Source organism: Phyllobates terribilis, unplaced genomic scaffold (assembly GCF_046119375.1).
Source record: "Phyllobates terribilis strain yellow unplaced genomic scaffold, ASM4611937v1 Scaffold_14__1_contigs__length_39327217, whole genome shotgun sequence".
In the NCBI taxonomy this organism is placed as follows: domain Eukaryota; kingdom Metazoa; phylum Chordata; class Amphibia; order Anura; family Dendrobatidae; genus Phyllobates; species Phyllobates terribilis.
The window spans coordinates 35230743-35257002 of NW_027362774.1; the positions used below are offsets into that span (position 1 = coordinate 35230743).

At 51.7% G+C, this 26260-nt stretch overlaps 1 protein-coding gene across 1 annotated transcript in view; it reads left to right on the plus strand.

The window, feature by feature from the left end:
* The window catches only part of WFDC1 (WAP four-disulfide core domain 1), a 54746-nt gene that overhangs the window by 26619 nt on the left and 1867 nt on the right, over positions 1-26260 (plus strand). Inside the window, exons 2-3 of the mRNA XM_073659960.1 lie at positions 15590-15785; positions 24360-24443. Coding sequence (XP_073516061.1) covers positions 15590-15785; positions 24360-24443 — 280 coding nt within the window. The remainder of the gene's footprint in view (positions 1-15589; positions 15786-24359; positions 24444-26260) is intronic.

Genomic DNA, 26260 nt, shown 5'->3' on the forward strand with positions numbered 1-26260 from the left:
ACTACTACTCTCATCCTGAATAGATGGACAGTGCACAGTACTACTACTCTCATCCTGTATAGATGGACAGTGCACAGTATTACTACTCTCATCCTGTATAGATGGACAGTGCACAGTACTACTACTCTCATCCTGTATAGATGGACAGTGCACAGTACTACTACTCTCATCCTGAATAGATGGACAGTGCACAGTACTACTACTCTCATCCTGAATAGATAGACAGTGCACAGTACTACTACTCTCATGCTGTTTAGATGGACAGTGCACAGTACTACTACTCTCATCCTGAATAGATGGACAGTGCACAGTACTACTACTCTCATCCTGAATAGATAGACAGTGCACAGTACTACTACTCTCATGCTGTTTAGATGGACAGTGCACAGTAATACTATTCTCATCCTGTATAGATGGACAGTGCACAGTACTACTACCCTCATTCTGTAAAGATAGACAGTGCACAGTACTACTACTCTCATGCTGTATAGATGAACAGTGCACAGTATTACTACTCTCATCCTGTATAGATGGACAGTGCACAGTACTACTACTCTCATCCTGTATAGATGGACAGTGCACAGTACTACTACTCTCATCCTGTATAGATGGACAGTGCACAGTACTACTACTCTCTTGCTGTATAGATGGACAGTGCACAGTACTACTACTCTCATCCTGAATAGATGGACAGTGCACAGTACTACTACTCTCATCCTGAATAGATAGACAGTGCACAGTACTACTACTCTCATGCTGTTTAGATGGACAGTGCACAGTAATACTATTCTCATCCTGTATAGATGGACAGTGCACAGTACTACTACCCTCATTCTGTAAAGATAGACAGTGCACAGTACTACTACTCTCATGCTGTATAGATGGACAGTGCACAGTATTACTACTCTCATCCTGTATAGATGGACAGTGCACAGTACTACTACTCTCATCCTGTATAGATGGACAGTGCACAGTACTACTACTCTCATCCTGTATAGATGGACAGTGCACAGTACTACTACTCTCTTGCTGTATAGATGGACAGTGCACAGTACTACTACTCTCATCCTGAATAGATGGACAGTGCACAGTACTACTACTCTCATCCTGAATAGATAGACAGTGCACAGTACTACCACTCTCTTGCTGAATAGATGGACAGTGCACAGTCCTACTACTCTCATCCTGAATAGATGGACAGTGCACAGTACTACTACTCTCATCCTGAATAGATGGAGAGTGCACAGTACTACTACTCTCATCCTGAATAGATGGACAGTGCACAGTACTACTACTCTCATCCTGAATAGATGGACAGTGCACAGTACTACTACTCTCATCCTGAATAGATGGACAGTGCACAGTACTACTACTCTCATCCTGAATAGATGGACAGTGCACAGTACTGCTACTCTCATCCTGAATAGATGGACAGTGCACAGTAGAACTACTCTCATCCTGTATAGATGGACAGTGCACAGTACTACTACTCTCATCCTGTATAGATGGACAGTGCACAGTACTACTACTCTCATCCTGTATAGATGGACAGTGCACAGTACTACTACTCTCATCCTGAATAGATGGACAGTGCACAGTACTACTACTCTCATCCTGAATAGATGGACAGTGCACAGTACTACTACTCTCATCCTGAATAGATGGACAGTGCACAGTACTACTACTCTCATCCTGTATAGATGGACAGTGCACAGTATTACTACTCTCATCCTGTGTGGATGGACAGTGCACGGTACTACTACTCTAATCCTGAATAGATGAACGGTGCACAGTACTACTACTCTCATGCTGTATAGATGGACAGTGCACAGTACTACTACTCTCATCCTGTATAGATGGACAGTGCACAGTACTACTACTCTCATCCTGTATAGATGGACAGTGCACAGTATTACTGCTCTCATCCTGTATAGATGGACAGTGCACAGTACTACTACTCTCATCCTGTATAGATGGACAGTGCACAGTACTACTACTCTCATCCTGTATAGATGGACAGTGCACAGTACTACTACTCTCTTGCTGTATAGATGGACAGTGCACAGTACTACTACTCTCATCCTGAATAGATGGACAGTGCACAGTACTACTACTCTCATCCTGAATAGATGGACCGTGCACAGTACTACTACTCTCATCCTGAATAGATGGACAGTGCACAGTACTACTACTCTCATCCTGTATAGATGGACAGTGCACAGTATTACTACTCTCATCCTGTATAGATGGACAGTGCACAGTACTACTACTCTCATCCTGTATAGATGGACAGTGCACAGTACTACTACTCTCATCCTGAATAGATGGACAGTGCACAGTACTACTACTCTCATCCTGAATAGATGGACAGTGCACAGTACTACTACTCTCATCCTGAATAGATGGACAGTGCACAGTACTACTACTCTCATCCTGTATAGATGGACAGTGCACAGTATTACTACTCTCATCCTGTGTGGATGGACAGTGCACGGTACTACTACTCTCATCCTGAATAGATGGACAGTGCACAGTACTACTACTCTCATCCTGAATAGATGGAGAGTGCACAGTACTACTACTCTCATCCTGAATAGATGGACAGTGCACAGTACTACTACTCTCATCCTGAATAGATGGTCAGTGCACAGTACTACTACTCTCATCCTGAATAGATGGACAGTGCACAGTACTACTACTCTCATCCTGTATAGATGGACAGTGCACAGTATTACTACTCTCATCCTGTGTGGATGGACAGTGCACAGTATTACTACTCTCATCCTGTATAGATGGACAGTGCACAGTACTACTACTCTCATCCTGAATAGATGGACAGTGCACAGTACTACTACTCTCATCCTGAATAGATGGAGAGTGCACAGTACTACTACTCTCATCCTGAATAGATGGACAGTGCACAGTACTACTACTCTCATCCTGAATAGATGGACAGTGCACAGTACTACTACTCTCATCCTGAATAGATGGACAGTGCACAGTACTACTACTCTCATCCTGAATAGATGGACAGTGCACAGTACTACTACTCTCATGCTGTATAGATGGACAGTGCACAGTACTACTACTCTCATCCTGTATAGATGGACAGTGCACAGTACTACTACTCTCATCCTGAATAGATGGACAGTGCACAGTACTACTACTCTCATCCTGAATAGATGGACCGTGCACAGTACTACTACTCTCATCCTGAATAGATGGACAGTGCACAGTACTACTACTCTCATCCTGTATAGATGGACAGTGCACAGTATTACTACTCTCATCCTGTATAGATGGACAGTGCACAGTACTACTACTCTCATCCTGTATAGATGGACAGTGCACAGTACTACTACTCTCATCCTGTATAGATGGACAGTGCACAGTACTACTACACTCTTGCTGTATAGATGGACAGTGCACAGTACTACTACTCTCATCCTGAATAGATGGACAGTGCACAGTACTACTACTCTCATCCTGAATAGATAGACAGTGCACAGTACTACTACTCTCATGCTGTTTAGATGGACAGTGCACAGTAATACTATTCTCATCCTGTATAGATGGACAGTGCACAGTACTACTACCCTCATTCTGTAAAGATAGACAGTGCACAGTACTACTACTCTCATGCTGTATAGATGGACAGTGCACAGTACTACTACTCTCATGCTGTATAGATGGACAGTGCACAGTACTACTACTCTCATCCTGTATAGATGGACAGTGCACAGTACTACTACTCTCTTGCTGTATAGATGGACAGTGCACAGTACTACTACTCTCATCCTGAATAGATGGACAGTGCACAGTACTACTACTCTCATCCTGAATAGATGGACAGTGCACAGTACTACTACTCTCATCCTGTATAGATGGACAGTGCACAGTACTACTACTCTCATCCTGAATAGATGGACAGTGCACAGTACTACTACTCTCATCCTGTATAGATGGATAGTGCACAGTACTACTACCCTCATTCTGTAAAGATAGACAGTGCACAGTACTACTACTCTCATGCTGTATAGATGGACAGTGCACAGTATACCTACTCTCATCCTGTATAGATGGACAGTGCACAGTATTACTACTCTCATCCTGTATAGATGGACAGTGCACAGTACTACTACTCTCATCCTGTATAGATGGACAGTGCACAGTACTACTACTCTCATCCTGTATAGATGGACAGTGCACAGTACTACTACTCTCTTGCTGTATAGATGGACAGTGCACAGTACTACTACTCTCATCCTGAATAGATGGACAGTGCACAGTACTACTACTCTCATCCTGAATAGATAGACAGTGCACAGTACTACCACTCTCTTGCTGTATAGATGGACAGTGCACAGTACTACTACTCTCATCCTGAATAGATGGACAGTGCACAGTACTACTACTCTCATCCTGAATAGATGGACAGTGCACAGTACTACTACTCTCATCCTGAATAGATGGACAGTGCACAGTACTACTACTCTCATCCTGAATAGATGGACAGTGCACAGTACTACTACTCTCATCCTGAATAGATGGACAGTGCACAGTACTACTACTCTCATGCTGTATAGATGGACAGTGCACAGTACTACTACTCTCATCCTGTATAGATGGACAGTGCACAGTACTACTACTCTCATCCTGTATAGATGGACAGTGCACAGTACTACTACTCTCTTGCTGCATAGATGGACAGTGCACAGTACTACTACTCTCATCCTGAATAGATGGACAGTGCACAGTACTACTACCCTCATTCTGTAAAGATAGACAGTGCACAGTACTACTACTCTCTTGCTGTATAGATGGACAGTGCACAGTACTACTACTCTCATCCTGAATAGATGGACAGTGCACAGTACTACTACTCTCATCCTGAATAGATGGACAGTGCATAGTACTACTACTCTCATCCTGAATAGATGGACAGTGCACAGTACTACTACTCTCATCCTGTATAGATGGACAGTGCACAGTACTACTACTCTCTTGCTGTATAGATGGACAGTGCACAGTACTACCACTCTCTTGCTGTATAGATGGACAATGCACAGTACTACTACTCTCATCCTGAATAGATGGACAGTGCACAGTACTACTACTCTCATCCTGAATAGATGGACAGTGCACAGTACTACTACTCTCATCCTGAATAGATGGACAGTGCACAGTACTACTACTCTCATCCTGAATAGATGGACAGTGCACAGTACTACTACTCTCATCCTGAATAGATGGACAGTGCACAGTACTACTACTCTCATCCTGAATAGATGGACAGTGCACAGTACTACTACTCTCATCCTGAATATATGGACAGTGCACAGTACTACTACTCTCATCCTGAATAGATGGACAGTGCACAGTACTACTACTCTCATCCTGAATAGATGGACAGTGCACAGTACTACTACTCTCATCCTGTATAGATGGACAGTGCACAGTACTACTACTCTCTTGCTGTATAGATGGACAGTGCACAGTACTACCACTCTCTTGCTGTATAGATGGACAGTGCACAGTACTACTACTCTCATCCTGAATAGATGGACAGTGCACAGTACTACTACTCTCATCCTGAATAGATGGACAGTGCACAGTACTACTACTCTCATCCTGAATAGATGGACAGTGCACAGTACTACTACTCTCATCCTGAATAGATGGACAGTGCACAGTATTACTACTCTTATCCTGTATAGATGGACAGTGCACAGTACTACTACTCTCATCCTGTATAGATGGACAGTGCACAGTACTACTACTCTCATCCTGAATAGATGGACAGTGCACAGTACTACTACTCTCATGCTGTATAGATGGACAGTGCACAGTACTACTACTCTCATCCTGAATAGATGGACAGTGCACAGTACTACTACTCTCATGCTGTATAGATGGACAGTGCACAGTACTACTACTCTCATCCTGTATAGATGGACAGTGCACAGTACTACTACTCTCATCCTGTATAGATGGTCAGTGCACAGTACTACTACTCTCATGCTGTATAGATGGACAGTGCACAGTATTACTACTCTCATCCTGTATAGATGGACAGTGCACAGTACTACTACTCTCATCCTGTATAGATGGACAGTGCACAGTACTACTACTCTCATGCTGTATAGATGGACAGTGCACAGTACTACTACTCTCATCCTGTATAGATGGACAGTGCACAGTACTACTACTCTCATCGTGTATAGATGGTCAGTGCACAGTACTACTACTCTCATGCTGTATAGATGGACAGTGCACATTATTACTACTCTCATCCTGTATAGATGGTCAGTGCACAATACTACTACTCTCATCCTGTATAGATGGACAGTGCACAGTACTACTACTCTCATCCTGAATAGATGGACAGTGCACAGTACTACTACTCTCATGCTGTATAGATGGACAGTGCACAGTACTACTACTCTCATGCTGTATAGATGGACAGTGCACAGTATTACTACTCTCATCCTGTATAGATGGACAGTGCACAGTATTACTACTCTCATCCTGTATAGATGGACAGTGCACAGTACTACTACTCTCATGCTGTATAGATGGACAGTGCACAGTACTACTACTCTCATCCTGTATAGATGGACAGTGCACAGTACTACTACTCTCATCCTGTATAGATGGTCAGTGCACAGTACTACTACTCTCATGCTGTATAGATGGACAGTGCACAGTATTACTACTCTCATCCTCTATAGATGGACAGTGCACAGTACTACTACTCTCATCCTGTATAGATGGACAGTGCACAGTACTACTACTCTCATCCTGAATAGATGGACAGTGCACAGTACTACTACTCTCATGCTGTATAGATGGACAGTGCACAGTACTACTACTCTCATGCTGTATAGATGGTCAGTGCACAGTACTACTACTCTCATGCTGTATAGATGGACAGTGCACAGTATTACTACTCTCATCCTGTATAGATGGACAGTGCACAGTACTACTACTCTCATCCTGTATAGATGGACAGTGCACAGTACTACTACTCTCATCCTGAATAGATGGACAGTGCACAGTACTACTACTCTCATGCTGTATAGATGGACAGTGCACAGTACTACTACTCTCATGCTGTTTAGATGGACAGTGCACAGTATTACTACTCTCATCCTGTATAGATGGACAGTGCACAGTACTACTACTCTCATCCTGTATAGATGGACAATGCACAGTACTACTCCTTTCATCCTGTATAGATGGACAGTGCACAGTACTACTACTCTCATCCTGAATAGATGGACAGTGTACAGTACTACTACTCTCATCCTGAATAGATGGACAGTGCACAGTACTACTACTCTCATCCTGAATAGATGGACAGTGCACAGTACTACTACTCTCATCCTGAATAGATGGACAGTGCACAGTACTACTACTCTCATCCTGAATAGATGGACAGTGCACAGTACTACTACTCTCATCCTGAATAGATGGACAGTGCACAGTACTACTACTCTCATCCTGTATAGATGGACAGTGCACAGTACTACTACTCTCATCCTGAATAGATGGACAGTGCACAGTACTACTACTCTCATCCTGAATAGATGGACAGTGCACAGTACTACTACTCTCATCCTGAATAGATAGATGGATAGTGCACAGTACTACTACTCTCATCCTGAATAGATGGACAGTGCACAGTACTACTACTCTCATCCTGTATAGATGGACAGTGCACAGTACTACTACTCTCATCCTGTATAGATGGACAGTGCACAGTACTACTACTCTCATCCTGTATAGATGGACAGTGCACAGTACTACTACTCTCATACTGTATAGATGGACAGTGCACAGTACTACTACTCTCATCCTGTATAGATGGACAGTGCACAGTACTACTACTCTCATCCTGAATAGATGGACAGTGCACAGTACTACTACTCTCATCCTGAATAGATGGACAGTGCACAGTACTACTACTCTCATCCTGTATAGATGGACAGTGCACAGTACTACTACTGTCATCCTGAATAGATGGACAGTGCACAGTACTACTACTCTCATCCTGAATAGATGGACAGTGCACAGTACTACTACTCTCATCCTGAATAGATGGACAGTGCACAGTACTACTACTCTCATCCTGTATAGATGGACAGTGCACAGTACTACTCTCATCCTGAATAGATGGACAGTGCACAGTACTACTACTCTCATCCTGAATAGATGGACAGTGCACAGTACTACTACTCTCATCCTGAATAGATGGACAGTGCACAGTACTACTACTCTCATCCTGTATAGATGGACAGTGCACAGTACTACTACTCTCATGCTGTATAGATGGACAGTGCACAGTACTACTACTCTCATCCTGAATAGATGGACAGTGCACAGTACTACTACTCTCATCCTGAATAGATGGACAGTGCACAGTACTACTACTCTCATCCTGAATAGATGGATAGTGCACAGTACTACTACTCTCATCCTGAATAGATGGACAGTGCACAGTACTACTACTCTCATCCTGTATAGATGGACAGTGCACAGTACTACTACTCTCATGCTGTATAGATGGACAGTGCACAGTACTACTACTCTCATCCTGAATAGATGGACAGTGCACAGTACTACTACTCTCATGCTGTATAGATGGACAGTGCACAGTACTACTACTCTCATCCTGAATAGATGGACAGTGCACAGTACTACTACTCTCATCCTGTATAGATGGACTGTGCACAGTACTACTACTCTCATCCTGTATAGATAGACAGTGCACAGTACTACTACTCTCATCCTGAATAGATGGACAGTGCACAGTACTACTACTCTCATGCTGTATAGATGGACAGTGCACAGTACTACTACTCTCATCCTGAATAGATGGACAGTGCACAGTACTACTACTCTCATGCTGTATAGATGGACAGTGCACAGTACTACTACTCTCATCCTGAATAGATGGACAGTGCACAGTACTACTACTCTCATGCTGTATAGATGGACAGTGCACAGTACTACTACTCTCATCCTGAATAGATGGACAGTGCACAGTTCTACTACTCTCATCCTGTATAGATGGACTGTGCACAGTACTACTACTCTCATCCTGTATAGATGGACAGTGCACAGTACTACTACTCTCATCCTGTATAGATGGACAGTGCACAGTACTACTACTCTCATCCTGTATAGATGGACAGTGCACAGTACTACTACTCTCATCCTGTATAGATGGACAGTGCACAGTACTACTACTCTCATCCTGAATAGATGGACAGTGCACAGTACTACTACTCTCATCCTGTATAGATGGACAGTGCACAGTACTACTACTCTCATCCTGTATAGATGGACTGTGCACAGTACTACTACTCTCATCCTGTATAGATGGACAGTGCACAGTACTACTACTCTCATCCTGTATAGATGGACAGTGCACAGTACTGCTACTCTCATCCTGAATAGATGGACAGTGCACAGTACTACTACTCTCATGCTGTATAGATGGACAGTGCACAGTACTACTACTCTCATCCTGTATAGATGGACAGTGCACAGTACTACTACTCTCATCCTGTATAGATGGTCAGTGCACAGTACTACTACTCTCATGCTGTATAGATGGACAGTGCACATTATTACTACTCTCAACCTGTATAGATGGACAGTGCACAATACTACTACTCTCATCCTGTATAGATGGACAGTGCACAGTACTACTACTCTCATCCTGTATAGATGGACTGTGCACAGTACTACTACTCTCATCCTGTATAGATGGAAAGTGCACAGTACTACTACTCTCATCCTGTATAGATGGACAGTGCACAGTACTGCTACTCTCATCCTGAATAGATGGACAGTGCACAGTACTACTACTCTCATGCTGTATAGATGGACAGTGCACAGTACTACTACTCTCATCCTGTATAGATGGACAGTGCACAGTACTACTACTCTCATCCTGTATAGATGGTCAGTGCACAGTACTACTACTCTCATGCTGTATAGATGGACAGTGCACAGTATTACTACTCTCATCCTGTATAGATGGACAGTGCACAGTACTACTACTCTCATCCTGTATAGATGGACAGTGCACAGTACTACTACTCTCATGCTGTATAGATGGACAGTGCACAGTACTACTACTCTCATCCTGTATAGATGGACAGTGCACAGTACTACTACTCTCATCCTGTATAGATGGTCAGTGCACAGTACTACTACTCTCATGCTGTATAGATGGACAGTGCACAGTACTACTACTCTCATCCTGTATAGATGGTCAGTGCACAGTACTACTACTCTCATGCTGTATAGATGGACAGTGCACATTATTACTACTCTCAACCTGTATAGATGGACAGTGCACAATACTACTACTCTCATCCTGTATAGATGGACAGTGCACAGTACTACTACTCTCATGCTGTATAGATGGACAGTGCACAGTATTACTACTCTCATCCTGTATAGATGGACAGTGCACAGTACTACTACTCTCATCCTGAATAGATGGACAGTGCACAGTATTACTACTCTTATCCTGTATAGATGGACAGTGCACAGTACTACTACTCTCATCCTGTATAGATGGACAGTGCACAGTACTACTACTCTCACATCGGATCACTACACATGAGGCACCGGATCACTACATGTTCAGTAGCGGATCACTACATATGAGGCAGCAGATCATTACACGTGCAGCAGTGGATCACTACACATGAGGCAGCAGATCATTACACGTGCAGCAGCGGATCACTACACATGAGGCAGCGGATCACTACACATGAGGCAGCAGATCACTACACATGAGGCAGCTGATCACTACACATGAGGCAGCGGATCACTACACATGAGGCAGCGGATCACTACACGTGAGGTAGCAGATCATTACACATGAGCTAGCAGATCATTACACGTGCAGCAGCGGATCACTACACATGAGGCAGCAGATCACTACACATGAGGCAGCAGATCATTACACATGAGGCAGCGGATCACTACACATGAGGCAGCGGATCACTACACATGAGGCAGCGGATCACTACACATGAGGCAGCAGATCACTACACATGAGGCAGCAGATCACTACACGTGCAGCATCAGATCACTACACATGAGGCAGCGGATCACTACACGTGCAGCATCAGATCACTACACATGAGGCAGCGGATCACTACACGAGGCAGCGGATCACTATACATGAGGCAGCGGATCACTACACGTGCAGCATCGGATCACTACACATGAGGCAACGGATCACTACATGTTCAGTAGTGGATCACTACATATGAGGCAGCAGATCATTACACGTGCAGCAGTGGATCACTACACATGAGGCAGCAGATCATTACACATGCAGCAGTGGATCACTGCACATGAGGCAGCAGTTCATTACACGTGCAGCAGCGGATCACTACACATGAGGCAGCGGATCACTACACATGAGGCAGAAGATCACTGCACATGAGACAGCATATCACTACACATGCAGCAGCGGATCACTACATGTGCGGCAGAGGCGGTGGTTCGGGGGTCAGTACACGTGCGGCAGAAGTTCGGTGGTCAGTACACGTGCGGTAGTGGCGGTGGTTCGGAGGTCAGTACACGTTCGGTAGTGGCGGTGGTTCGGAGGTCAGTACACCTTCGGTAGTGGCGGTGGTTCGGAGGTCAGTACACGTTCGGTAGTGGCGGTGGTTCGGTGGTCAGTACACGTGCAGTAGTGGCAGTGGTTCAGGGGTCAGTACAAGTGCGGTAGTGGCAGTGGTTCGGTGGTCAGTACACGTGCAGTAGTGGCAGTGGTTCGGTGGTCAGTACAAGTGCGGTAGTGGCGGTGGTTCGGGGGTCAGTACACGTGCGGCAGCGGTTCTATGGTCAGTACACGTGCGGTAGTGGCGGTGGTTCGGGGGTCAGTACATGCGCGGCAGTGGTGGTGGTTCAGGGGTCAGTACACGTGTGGTGGTTCGGGGGTCAGTATACGTACGGTAGTGGCGGTGGTTCGGTGGTCAGTACATGCGCGGTAGTGACGGTGGTTCGGTGGTCAGTACACGTGCGGTAGTGGCGCTGGTTCGGGGGTCACTACACGTGTGGTAGCGGTGGTGGTTCAGGGGTCAGTACACGTGCGGCGGTGTTTCGGGGGTCAGTACACGTGCGACGGTGGTTCGGGGGTCAGTACACGTGCGGCGGTGTTTCGGGGTCAGTACACGTGTGGCGGTGTTTCGGGGGTCAGTACACTTATGGCGGTGGTTTGGGGGTCAGTACACGTGCGGTGGTGGTTCGGGGGTCAGTACACTTGTGGCGGTGGTTCGGAGGTCAGTACACGTGCGGTAGTGGCGGTGGTTCGGGGGTCACTACACGTGCAGTAGTGGCGGTGGTTCGGGGATACATGCGCCGTAGTGGTGGTGGTTCGGGGGTCAGTACACGTGCGGTAGTGGCGGTTGTTCGGGGGTCACTACACTTGTGGTAGCGGTGGTGGTTTAGAGGTCAGTACACGTGCGTCGGTGTTTCGGGGGTCAGTACACGTGCGGCGGTGGTTCGGGGGTCAGTACACGTGCGGCGGTGGTTGGGGGGTCAGTTCATGTGCGGCGGTAGTTCGGGGGTCAGTACACGTGTGGCGGTGGTTGGGGGGTCAGTACACTTGCGGCGGTGGTTCGGGGGTCAGTACACGTGCGGCGGTGGTTCGGGGATCAGTACACGTGTGGCGGTGGTTCGGGGGTCAGTACACGTGCGGCGGTGTTTGGGGGGTCAGTACACGTGCGGCGGTGGTTCGGGGGTCAGTACACGTGCGGCGGTGTTTGGGGGGTCAGTACACGTGCGGCGGTGGTTAGGGGGTCAGTACAGGTGCGGCGGTGGTTGGGGGGTCAGTACACGTGTGGCGGTGGTTCGGGGGTCAGTACACGTGCGGCGGTGGTTCGGGGGTCAGTACACGTGCGGCGGTGATTCGGGGGTCAGTACACGTGTGGCGGTGGTTCGGGGGTCAGTACACGTGTGGCGGTGGTTCGGGGGTTAGTACACGTGCGGCGGTGGTTGGGGGGTCAGTACACGTGTGGCGGTGGTTGGGGGGTCAGTACACGTGCGGCGGTGGTTGGGGGGTCAGTACACGTGCGGCGGTGGTTAGGGGGTCAGTACAGGTGCGGCGGTGGTTGGGGGGTCAGTACACGTGTGGCGGTGGTTCGGGGGTCAGTACACGTGTGGCGGTGGTTCGGGAGTCAGTACACGTGTGGCGATGGTTCGGGGGTCAGTACACGTGCGGCGGTGGTTCGGGAGTCAGTACACGTGTGGCGGTGGTTCGGGGGTCAGTACACGTGTGGCGGTGGTTCGGGGGTCAGTACACGTGTGGCGGTGGTTCGGGGGTTAGTACACGTGCGGCGGTGGTTGGGGGGTCAGTACACGTGTGGCGGTGGTTGGGGGGTCAGTACACGTGCAGCGGTGGTTGGGGGGTCAGTACACATGCGGCGGTGGTTAGGGGGTCAGTACAGGTGCGGCGGTGGTTGGGGGGTCAGTACACGTGTGGCGGTGGTTCGGGGGTCAGTACACGTGTGGCGGTGGTTCGGGAGTCAGTACACGTGTGGCGATGGTTCGGGGGTCAGTACACGTGCGGCGGTGGTTCGGGAGTCAGTACACGTGTGGCGATGGTTCGGGGGTCAGTACACGTGCGGCGGTGGTTCGGGGATCAGTACACGTGTGGCGGTGGTTCGGGGGTCAGTACACGTGCGGCGGTGGTTGGGGGGTCAGTACACGTGCGGCGGTGGTTAGGGGGTCAGTACAGGTGCGGCGGTGGTTGGGGGGTCAGTACACGTGCGGCGGTCGTTCGGGGGTCAGTACACGTGTGGTGGTGGTTGGGGGGTCAGTACACGTGCGGCGGTGGTTCGGGGGTCAGTACACGTGTGGCGGTGGTTCGGGGGTCAGTACACGTGTGGCGGTGGTTCGGGAGTCAGTACACGTGTGGCGATGGTTCGGGGGTCAGTACACGTGTGGCGATGGTTCGGGGGTCAGTACACGTGCGGCAGTGGTTCGGGAGTCAGTACACGTGCGGCAGTGGTTCGGGGGTCAGTACACGTGTGGCGGTGGTTCGGGGGTCAGTACACGTGTGGCAGTGGTTCGGGAGTCAGTACACGTGTGGCGATGGTTCGGGGGTCAGTACACGTGTGGCGATGGTTCGGGGGTCAGTACACGTGCGGCGGTGGTTCGGGAGTCAGTACACGTGCGGCAGTGGTTCGGGGGTCACTATGCTGTGGACTCGGCTTCTGTTGATACAGGCGAGGCACGTTTCGACCCCGATGTGGGTGGATCCGAGAGCTGCTGCGTTTCGGTCTCCGGTGATGAGGTGGAGACTCATTGGGGGATTAATGTGAATATTCGCTCTGCGATAACTGTGTTCAGCGCTGCAGCTCCTCACGTTCCCGGCAGGACGGGGTTAAGTGCACGGTTTGTGACGCGGTGAGGTGGGGACAGCTGCAGCCTACACAATGTACACAGTACATCCGAGAGGCGCGGGGGCACGGGAGCTGACAATCTACAGAGAACGCCCCTCACTATAGTTTGTACAGGAGCTCCCACAATCCCCTGCAGTGCGTGCTCATCCTGAGCCCCCTGGTGCAGTGAGGACTGACACAGGGACCGCCTCAGTGACGGTGCTGGGTGCGGTGAGGGCGCGGCTCCTGCTGGCGTTCATTTTCCGGTGTTTTCTTTGGATGATCCGGCATTAGCTCCGCTCTGGGATCCTTCTGCCTCTCAGCTGTCTGCGTCCTGGGAGTTCGGCTGAGGACATGCTCCTGTGACAGGAGAGGACTGGCAGTGCCAGGGCGGGCACTGAGGAGACGGACATACCGCGTCCGTATCTATGGCAACAACGCCAAGTCCAGCGCCATGAACCAGAACTCACCCGACATACGGGACCCTCGCCTCACGGTCACAGGACGCCAGCGCCCGAAAATGCTGGGGCAGATCAAAACTGCCTAGAAAGAAAGCTGTTGCCCTTAGCAACCAATCACAGCGCAGCTGTCATTTTACCACAGCTGTGTAAAAAATAAGAACTGAGATGTGATTGGTTGCTCTGGTGAAATGAAACCTCAGCCCTGATTGGTTGCTGTGGTAAAGCTGAGCTGTCATTGGTTGCCGTGTGCGGACTCCTCTGCGCTTCCGTTACCAGAGGCCGGTTGTGTCTCGTCGCCTCCGTCAGACGCGATTTTAGCAGCATTTTTAATCCCTTATAAAATTTTATAAATGACGCCGTAAATTTGGGGATTTTCTTGAATTTTTTGTTACATTTTCTCGCTGTTTTTTAATCCCTATAGAGAAGCCTATGAGAAAAGCGTTCCAGCTGTCCCTGTTGTCACCGACCTCGTCCGCAGAGCTGACAATCTCATGTGACTGTTCCAGGAATACTCCAGGAATGTCCCGGGATGTCAGGAGTAAATATAGTGCGGACTCCCATCATCCCGCAGCAGATGTTCCCGTCATGTGACCAGACATTCCAGGGCTGTGGCCGCGTGCTTGTCCTACAGCGCCATCTGCAGGACACTGCTGGCAGTGCGGCTGCTCTCCCCAGTGCCCCCTGACGTGTGCCCCTTTATCTCCCCAGGACTATGAATATCCGCTGCACCCCCACAATACCAACTACCAGAAGAACGACCGCTGCCCCCCGCCTCCACAGACCCTGCCGGAGCGAGCCTGCGACGTCCTGAGCTGCAGATCCGACTCTGAATGTGAACGCCACAAGCGCTGCTGCTTCAATGGATGCATATACGCCTGTCTGGAGTCCGTGCAGCCCCCCCCAGGTACCGGGACACCCCCACACTAGGACATGGGTGACCGCGCTCCTGGGACCATACTGGTGGTCACCCATCATCCCCCAGAACAGATATGTACAGCGCTGTGCAAAAGTTTTAGGCAGGTGTGGAAAATATAGTGCAGCGTAACAAGCTTCCAAATATAGGTAAGGCTGTGTGCCCACTATGCATTTTTCAAGTGTTTTTGCCGTGGAATTTCCGCAGCGAAAACGCTTAAAAAATGCTTGGTAATCCGTGCCCCATGGTCCCCAATGATAATCCGCTGTGCTGTGCACATGCTGCGGAAATTTCCGCTGCGGATTATCATTGCAGAAAAATCTGCAGCATGTCCATTATTTTTGCAGAAACGCGGCGTAATTGCTGCCATTGACTTGCACTGAATCGCTTAATATCCGCTTGACTACACGTGCACATGCAGATATTAAGCGATTCATGGTACCCGGGTCTGGAGAAGAGGAGACTCTCCTCCAGAGCCTGGACCATAGAACCTGTAAAAAAAAGAATTAAAAATAAAAAATAAACATTATACTCACCTTCCAATGGCCCCCAGTCTCCTGTACGGTGCATCCTGGCTCCCCGGTGGTTCGCGATGGTGTAAAAGGACCTTCCATGACGTCATTTAATCATGTGACAGGTCACGCGACCGCTGACGTCGGCGGTCGCGTGACCTGTCACATGACTAAATGACGTCATGGAAGGTCCTTTTACACCACCGTGAGCTGTACAAGAGACCGGACGCATCGGAGAGAAGACCGGGGGCCATCGGAAGGTGAGTATAATGTTTTATTTTTTACCATTTTTATTCTTTTTTTTTACTAATAACTTGGTCACAGTTTATAAATCCATGTCAGTTGCATGGATTTATATAGTGTGACCAAGTTGTCAAGCACTTTCCAAGTGATGCTAAAATCGCTTGCAAAAACGCTTGACAAACGCTCCTACCTGGCAGGAAAAACGCATGTACAGTCCACATGTACAATCCGCATGTACAATCCTCATGTACAATCCGCATGCTTTTTTCCTACCAGGGAGATGCAGAAAAAATCAGGAGCATTTCTGCATCATGGGCACTTAGTTTTCAAGGGGCTGTACGATACTGGGCATCCCAGCGCAGGTAATCCAGGCCTCGATTAAAATAAAACCAGAGACTACTCGCCTCCTGTGATGTCGGTGCTGCTGTCCCTAGGAGTAACGTGCCGGCAGCAGCCAATCAGGGGTCGCTCGTCAGCCGCAGCTCATCCGTATTCTGTCAGCCCGGACCTCTATTCTGATGAAAAAGGGAAGGCCGCCCATGACGAGTAACAAGTCACATCACCGGCAGGAGCAGCAGCACCGACATCGCAGGAGCACCGACATCAAAGGAGCAGCAGCACCGACGTCACAGGAGCAGCAGCACCGACATCACAGGAGCAGCAGCACCGACATCAAAGGAGCAGCAGCACCGACGTCACAGGAGCAGCAGCACTGACATCACAGGAGCAGCAGTACCGATATCGCAGGAGCAGCAGCACCGACATCAAAGGAGCAGCAGCACCGACGTCACAGGAGCAGCAGCACCGACATCACAGGAGCAGCAGCACCGACATCAAAGGAGCAGCAGCACCGACGTCACAGGAGCAGCAGCACCGACATCACAGGAGCAGCAGTACCGATATCGCAGGGGCAGCAGCACCGACATCGTAGACGCAGCAGCACCGACATCACAGGAGCAGCAGTACCGATATCGCAGGAGCAGCAGTACCGATATCGCAGGAGCAGCAGCACCGACATCACAGGAGCAGCAGCACCGACATCGTAGGAGCAGCTGCACCAACATCGCAGGAGCAGCAGCACCGACATCGCAGGAGCAGCAGCACCGACATCGCAGGAGCAGCAGCACCGACATCGCAGGAGCAGCAGCACCGATATCGCAGGAGCAGCAGCACCGACATCACAGGAGCAGCAGCACCGACATCGTAGGAGCAGCTGCACCGACATCGCAGGAGCAGCAGCACCGACATCGCAGGAGCAGCAGCACCGACATCGCAGGAGCAGCAGCACCGACATCAAAGGAGCAGCAGCACCGACGTCACAGGAGCAGCAGCACTGACATCACAGGAGCAGCAGTACACATATCGCAGGAGCAGCAGCACCGACATCAAAGGAGCAGCAGCACCGACGTCACAGGAGCAGCAGCACCGACATCACAGGAGCAGCAGCACCGACATCAAAGGAGCAGCAGCACCGACGTCACAGGAGCAGCAGCACCGACATCACAGGAGCAGCAGTACCGATATCGCAGGAGCAGCAGCACCGACATCGTAGACGCAGCAGCACCGACATCACAGGAGCAGCAGTACCGATATCGCAGGAGCAGCAGTACCGATATCGCAGGAGCAGCAGCACCGACATCACAGGAGCAGCAGCACCGACATCGTAGGAGCAGCTGCACCAACATCGCAGGAGCAGCAGCACCGACATCGCAGGAGCAGCAGCACCGACATCGCAGGAGCAGCAGCACCGACATCGCAGGAGCAGCAGCACCGACATCGCAGGAGCAGCAGCACCGATATCGCAGGAGCAGCAGCACCGACATCACAGGAGCAGCAGCACCGACATCGTAGGAGCAGCTGCACCGACATCGCAGGAGCAGCAGCACCGACATCGCAGGAGCAGCAGCACCGACATCGCAGGAGCAGCAGCACCGACATCGCAGGAGCAGCAGCACCGACATCGTAGGAGCAGCTGCACCGACATCGCAGGAGCAGCAGCACCGACATCGCAGGAGCAGCAGCACCGACATCGCAGGAGCAGCAGTACCGATATCGCAGGAGCAGCAGCACCGACATCACAGGAGCAGCAGCACCGACATCGTAGGAGCAGCTGCACCAACATCGCAGGAGCAGCAGCACCGACATCGCAGGAGCAGCAGCACCGACATCGCAGGAGCAGCAGCACCGACATCACAGGAGCAGCAGCACCGACATCACAGGAGCACCGACATCGACGTAGGAGCAGCAGCACCGACATCGTAGGAGCAGCAGCACCGACATCACAAGAGCTGCAGAACCGACATCGCAGGAGCAGCAGCACCGACATCGTAGGAGCAGCAGCACCGACATCACAAGAGCTGCAAAACCGACATCGCAGGAGCAGCAGCACCGACATCACAGGAGGAGCAGCACCGACATCACAGGAGGGGAGTAGACTCTGGTTTTATTCTAATTTGGGGCATGAAGTAATTAAGTTGTGATGTCCCGAATCAGAGAACCTCTGTAATATGTTATTCTCATCAATTAGCAAAATGCAAAGTCACTGAAGAAAAGAGAAATGTAAATTCCATCAGTATCTAGTGACCACCCGTCGCCTCCATGATCAGTATCTGGTGACCGCCCGTCTTCTCCATGATCAGTATCCAGTAACCACCCGTCCCCTCCATCATCAGTGTCTGGTGACCACCCGTCACCTCCAACATCAATGTCTGGTGACCGCCTGTCCCCTCCATCATCAGTATCTGGTGACCGCCCGTCCCATCCATCGTCAGTATCTGGTGACCGCCTGACGCCTCCATCATCAGTATCTGGTGACCGCCCATCACCTCCATCATCCGTATTTGGTGACCGCCCGTCATTCATCATCAGTATCTGGTGACCGCCCGTCACATTCATCATCAGTATCTGGTGACCGACCGTCACCTCCATCATCAGTATCTTGTGACCACCCGCCGCCTCCATTATCAGTATCTGTTGACCACCCGTCACCTCCATCATCAGTATCTGGTGACCACCCGCCGCCTCCATTATCAGTATCTGTTGACCACCCGTCTCCTCCATCATCAGTATCTGTTGACCACCCGTCTCCTCCATCAGTATCTGGTGACCGCCCGTCACCTCCATCATTAGTATCTGGTGACCACCCGCCGCCTCCATCATCAGTATCTGGTGACCACCCGCCGCCTCCATTATCAGTATCTGTTGACCACACGTCGCCTCCATCATCAGTATCTGATGGAATATACATTTTTCTTTTCTTGGGTCACTTTATTTTTATCTTAACAAAATACCATCTATTAACCCTTCTATATTTGGCAGCCGGTGTACTGTGCTCCCCCTGCCTTTTCCTTGTTCGCCCCCCCTTTTCCTTGTGCTCCCCCTGCCTTTTCCTTGTGCGCCCCCGCCTCTTCCTTGTGCGCCCCCCCTTTTCCTTGTGCGCCCCCTGCCTTTTCCTTGTGTGCCCCCCACCTTTTCGTTATGCGCCCCCGCCTTTTGCTTGTGCGCCCCCCATCCTTTTCCTTGTGCACCCGCCCGCCTTTTCCTTGTGTGCCCCTACCTTTTCGTTGTGCGCCCCCGTCTTTTCCTTGTGCGCCCCCTGCCTTTTCCTTGTGTGCCCCCGTCTTTTCCTTGTGCACCCCCCGCCTTTTCCCTGTGCGCCGCCTGACTCTTCCTTGTGCGTCCCCTGCCTTTTCTTTATGCACCCCCCGCTTTTTCCTTGTGCGTCTTCCTCCTTTTCCTTGTGGCCCCCTGCCTCTTCCTTGTGCGCCCCCTGCCTCTTTCTTGTGCGCCCCCCGCCTTTTCCTTGTGCGCCCCTTTTCCTTGTGCGCCCCTTTTCCTTGTGTGCCCCTTTTCCTTGTGCTCCCCCCTTTTCCTTGTGCGCCCCCTGCCTTTTCCTTTTCCTTGTGCGCCCCCCCGCCTTTTCCTTGTGCGTCCCCCGCCTTTTCCTTGTGCACCCCCCGCCTTTTCCTTGTGCGCCCCCTGCCTTTTCCTTGTGCACCCCCTGCCTTTTCCTTGTGTGTCCTCCTCCTTTTTCTTGTGCGCCCCCTGCCTTTTCTTTGTGCGCCCCCCCGCCTTTTCCTTGTGCGTCCCCCGCCTTTTCCTTGTGCACCCCCCGCCTTTTCCTTGTGCGCCCCCTGCCTTTTCCTTGTGCACCCCCTGCCTTTTCCTTGTGTGTCCTCCTCCTTTTTCTTGTGCGCCCCCTGCCTTTTCTTTGTGCGCCCCCCGCCTTTTCCTTGTGCGCTCCCTGCCTTTTCCTTGTGCGCCCCCTGCCTTTTCCTTGTGCGCCCCCTGCCTTTTCCTTGTGCGCCCCCCTTTTTCCTTGTGCGCCACCCCTTTTCCCTGTGCGCCCCCACCTTTTCCTTGTGCGCCCCCTGCCTTTTCCTTGTGCGCTCCCTGCCTTTTCCTTGTTCGCCCTCTGCCTTTTCCTTGTGCGCCCCCCTCCTTTTCCTTGTGCACCCCCCGCTTCTTCCTTGTACGCCCTCTGCCTTTTCTTTGTGCGCCCCCCGCCTTTTCCTTGTGCGCCCCTCTGCCTTTTCCTTGTGCGCCCCCCGCCTTTTCCTTGTGCGCCCCCTGCCTTTTCCTTGTGCGTCCTCCTCCTTTTTCTTGTGCGCCCCCTCCCTTTTCTTTGTGCGCCGGCCGCCTTTTCCTTGTGCGCCCCCCTTTTCCTTGTGCGCCCCCTGCCTTTTCCTTGTGCGCCCCCTGCCTTTTCCTTGTGCGCTCCCTGCCTTTTCCTTGTTCGCCCTCTGCCTTTTCCTTGTGCGCCACCCGCTTCTTCCTTGTGCGCCCTCTGCTTTTTCCTTGTGCGCCCCTTTTCCTTGTGCGCCCCTTTTCCTTGTGTGCCCCTTTTCCTTGTGCTCCCCCTGCCTTTTCCTTGTGCGCCCCCTGCCTTTTCTTTGTGCGCCCCCCGCCTTTTCCTTGTGCGCTCCCTGCCTTTTCCTTGTGCGCCCCCTGCCTTTTCCTTGTGCGCCCCCTGCCTTTTCCTTGTGCGCCCCCCTTTTTCCTTGTGCGCCACCCCTTTTCCCTGTGCGCCCCCGCCTTTTCCTTGTGCGCCCGCCGCCTTTTCCTTGTGCGCCCCCCTTTTCCTTGTGCGCCCCCTGCCTTTTCCTTGTGCACTCCCTGCCTTTTCCTTGTGCGCCCCCCTTTTCCTTGTGCGCCCCCTGCCTTTTCCTTGTGCGCCGCCTGCCTTTTCCTTGTGCGCTCCCTGCCTTTTCCTTGTTCGCCCTCTGCCTTTTCCTTGTGCGCCCCCCTCCTTTTCCTTGTGCACCCCCCCGCTTCTTCCTTGTACGCCCTCTGCCTTTTCTTTGTGCGCCCCCCGCCTTTTCCTTGTGCGCCCCCCTGCCTTTTCCTTGTGCGCCCCCCGCCTTTTCCTTGTGCGCCCCCTGCCTTTTCCTTGTGCACCCTCCTCCTTTTTCTTGTGCGCCCCCTGCCTTTTCTTTGTGCGCCCGCCGCCTTTTCCTTGTGCGCCCCCCTTTTCCTTGTGCGCCCCCTGCCTTTTCCTTGTGCGCCCCCTGCCTTTTCCTTGTGCGCTCCCTGCCTTTTCCTTGTTCGCCCTCTGCCTTTTCCTTGTGCGCCCCCTCCTTTTCCTTATGCGCCACCCGCTTCTTCCTTGTGCGCCCCCTGCCTTTTCTTTGTGCGCCCCCCGCCTTTTCCTTGTGCGCCCCCCGCCTCTTCCTTGTGTGCCCCCTGCCTTTTCCTTGTGCGCCCCCTGCCTTTTCCTTGTGCACCCTCCTCCTTTTCCTTGTGCGCCCCCCGCCTCTTCCTTGTGCGCCCCCTGCCTTTTCCTTGTGCGCCTCCCTTTTCTTTGTGCACCCCCTGCTTTTTCCTTGTGCGCCCCGCCTTTTCCTTGTGTGCCCCCCGCCTTTTCCTTGTGCTCCCCCGCCTTTTCTTTGTGCGTCCCCCGCCTTTTCCTTGTGCGCTCCCTGACTTTTCCTTGTGCCCCCCCGCCTTTTCCTTGTGTGCCCCCCGCCTTTTCCTTGTGCGCCTCCCGCCTTTTCTTTGTGTTCCCCCGCCTTTTCCTTGTGTCCCCCACCTTTTCGTTGTGCGCCCCCGCCTTTTGCTTGTGCACCCCCCATCCTTTTCCTTGTGTGCCTCCCCGCCTTTTCCTTGTGTGCCCCCCCCGCCTTTTCCTTGTGTGCCCCCTGCCTTTTCCTTGTGTGCCCCCTGCCTTTTCCTTGTGTGCCCCCGTCTTTTCCTTGTGCGCCCCCTGCCTTTTCCTTGTGCGCCCCCCGACTCTTCCTTGTGCGTCCCCTGCCGTTTCTTTGTGCGCCTCCTGCCTTTTCCTTGTGCGCCTCCCGCCTCTTCCTTGTGCGCCCCCTGCCTTTTCCTTGTGCGCCCCCTGCCTTTTCCTTGTGCGCCCTCCTCCTTTTCCTTGTGCGCCCCCCGCCTCTTCCTTGTACGCCCCCTCCCTTTTCCTTGTGCACCCCCTGCTTTTTCCTTGTGTGCCCCCCACCTTTTCCTTGTGCGCTCCCTGCCTCTTCCTTGTGCGCCCCCTGCCTTTTCCTTGTGCGCCTTCCTCCTTTTCCTTGTGCTCCCCCCGCCTTTTCTTTGTGCGTCCCCCGCCTTTTCCTTGTGCGCTCCCTGCCTCTTCCTTGTGCGCCCCCTGCCTTTTCCTTGTGCGCCTTCCTCCATTTCCTTGTGCGCCCCCCGCCTCTTCCTTGTGCGCCCCCTGCCTTTTCCTTGTGCGCCCTCCTCCTTTTCCTTGTGCGCCCCCCGCCTCTTCCTTGTGCGCCCCCGCCTCTTCCTTGTGCGCCCCCCCTTTTCTTTGTTTGCCCCCTGCCTCTTGCTTGTGCGCCCCCGCCTCTTCCTTGTGCGCCCCCCTTTTCCTTGTTCGCCCCCTGCCTCTTCATTGTGCGCCTCCGCCTCTTCCTTGTGCGCCCCCCCTTTTCCTTGTGCGCCCCCTGCCTTTTCCTTGTGCGTCTTCCTCCTTTTCCTTATGCGCCCCCTGCCTTTTCCTTGTGCGTCTTCCTCCTTTTCCTTGTGCGCCCCCGCCTTTTCCTTGTTCGCCCCCTGCCTCTTCCTTGTGCGCCCCCGCCTCTTCCTTGTGCGCCCCCCCTTTTCCTTGTGCGCCCCCTGCCTTTTCCTTGTGCGCCCCCTTCCTTTTCCTTGTGCGCCCTCCCCTTTTCCTTGTGCGCCCCCTGCCTTTTCCTTGTGCGCCCCCTGCCTTTTCCTTGTGCGCCCCCTGCCTTTTCCTTGTGCGCCCCCCCACCTTTTCCTTGTGCGCCCTCTGCCTTTTCCTTGTGCGCCCTCTGCCTTTTCCTTGTGCGCCCTCCCCTTTTCCTTGTGCGCCCCCTGCCTTTTCCTTGTGCACCCCCTGCCTTTTCCTTGTTCGCCCTCTGCCTTTTCCTTGTGCGCCCTCTGCCTTTTCCTTGTGCGCCCTCTGCCTTTTCCTTGCGCGCCCCCCTCCTTTTCCTTATGCGCCCCCCTCCTTTTCCTTGTGCGCCCTCCCCTTTTCCTTGTTCGCCATCTGCCTTTTCCTTGTGCGCCCTCTGCCTTTTCCTTGTGCGCCCCCTGCCTTTTCCTTGTTCGCCCTCTGCCTTTTCCTTGTGCGCCCTCTGCCTTTTCCTTGTTCGCCCCCCTCCTTTTCCTTGTGCGCCCCCCTCCTTTTCCTTGTGCGCCCCCCTCCTTTTCCTTGTGCGCCCCCTGCCTTTTCCTTGTGCGCCCCCTGCCTTTTCCTTGTGCACCCCCCTCCTTTTCCTTATGCGCCCCCCTCCTTTTCCTTGTGCGCCCCCCTCCTTTTCCTTGTGCGCCCCCCTCCTTTTCCTTATGCGCCCCCTGTCTTTTACTGAGCACATCGCCCTTTGTGTCATCGCAGTGCTGGATTGGCTTGTGCAGCCCAAACCTCGCTGGCTGGGGGGTAACGGCTGGTTACTGGACGGCCCAGAGGAAGCGCTACAAGGTACCTGAACTACTGATGACGGGTGATGATGTGTGATGACGGGTGATGATGTGTGATGGCGGGTGATGATATGTGATGATGTGTGATGGCGGGTGATGTGTGATGACGGGTGATGTGTGATGACTGGTGATGATGTGTGATGACTGGTGATGATGTGTGATGACGGGTGATGATGTGTGATGGCGGGTGATTATGTGTGATGACGGCTGATGATGTGTGATGACGGGTGATGTGTGATGACGGCTGATGATGTGTGATGACTGGTGATGATGTGTGATGACGGGTGATGATGTGTGATGACGGGTGATGATGTGTGATGGCGGGTGATTGTGTGATCATTAGTGATGACGGGTGATGACGGCTGATGATGTGTGATGACGGGTGATGATGTGTGATGACGGCTGATGATGTGTGATGACGGGTGATGTGTGATGACGGCTGATGATGTGTGATGACGGGTGATGATGTGTGATGACGGGTGATGATGTGTGATGGCGGGTGATTGTGTGATCATTAGTGATGACGGGTGATGACGGCTGATGATGTGTGATGACGGCTGATGATGTGTGATGACGGGTGATGATGTGTGATGACGGGTGATGATGTGTGATGACGGCTGATGATGTGTGATGACGGGTGATGTGTGATGACGGCTGATGATGTGTGATGACGGGTGATGATGTGTGATGACGGGTGATGATGTGTGATGGCGGGTGATTGTGTGATCATTAGTGATGACGGGTGATGACGGCTGATGATGTGTGATGACGGCTGATGATGTGTGATGACGGGTGATGATGTGTGATGACGGGTGATGATGTGTGATGACGGCTGATGATGTGTGATGACGGGTGATGTGTGATGACGGCTGATGATGTGTGATGACGGGTGATGATGTGTGATGACGGGTGATGATGTGTGATGGCGGGTGATTGTGTGATCATTAGTGATGACGGGTGATGACGGCTGATGATGTGTGATGACGGCTGATGATGTGTGATGACGGGTGATGATGTGTGATGACGGGTGATGATGTGTGATGGCGGGTGATTGTGTGATCATTAGTGATGACGGGTGATGACGGCTGATGATGTGTGATGACGGGTGATGATGTGTGATGACGGGTGATGATGTGTGATGGCGGGTGATTGTGTGATCATTAGTGATGACGGCTGATGATGTGTGATGACGGGTGATGATGTGTGATGGCGGGTGATGTGTGATGACGGGTGATGTGTGATGACTGGTGATGATGTGTGATGACTGGTGATGATGTGTGATGACGGGTGATGATGTGTGATGGCGGGTGATTATGTGTGATGACGGCTGATGATGTGTGATGACTGGTGATGATGTGTGATGACTGGTGATGTGTGATGACGGGTGATGATGTGTGATGGCGGGTGATGTGTGATGACGGGTGATCATGTGTGATGACGGCTGATGATGTGTGATGACGGGTGATGTGTGATGACGGCTGATGATGTGTGATGACTGGTGATGATGTGTGATGACGGGTGATGATGTGTGATGACGGGTGATGATGTGTGATGGCGGGTGATTGTGTGATCATTAGTGATGACGGGTGATGACGGCTGATGATGTGTGATGACGGGTGATGATGTGTGATGACGGCTGATGATGTGTGATGACGGGTGATGTGTGATGACGGGTGATGTGTGATGACGGCTGATGATGTGTGATGACGGGTGATGATGTGTGATGGCGGGTGATTGTGTGATCATTAGTGATGATGGGTGATGACGGCTGATGATGTGTGATGACTGGTGATGATGTGTGATGACGGGTGATGATGT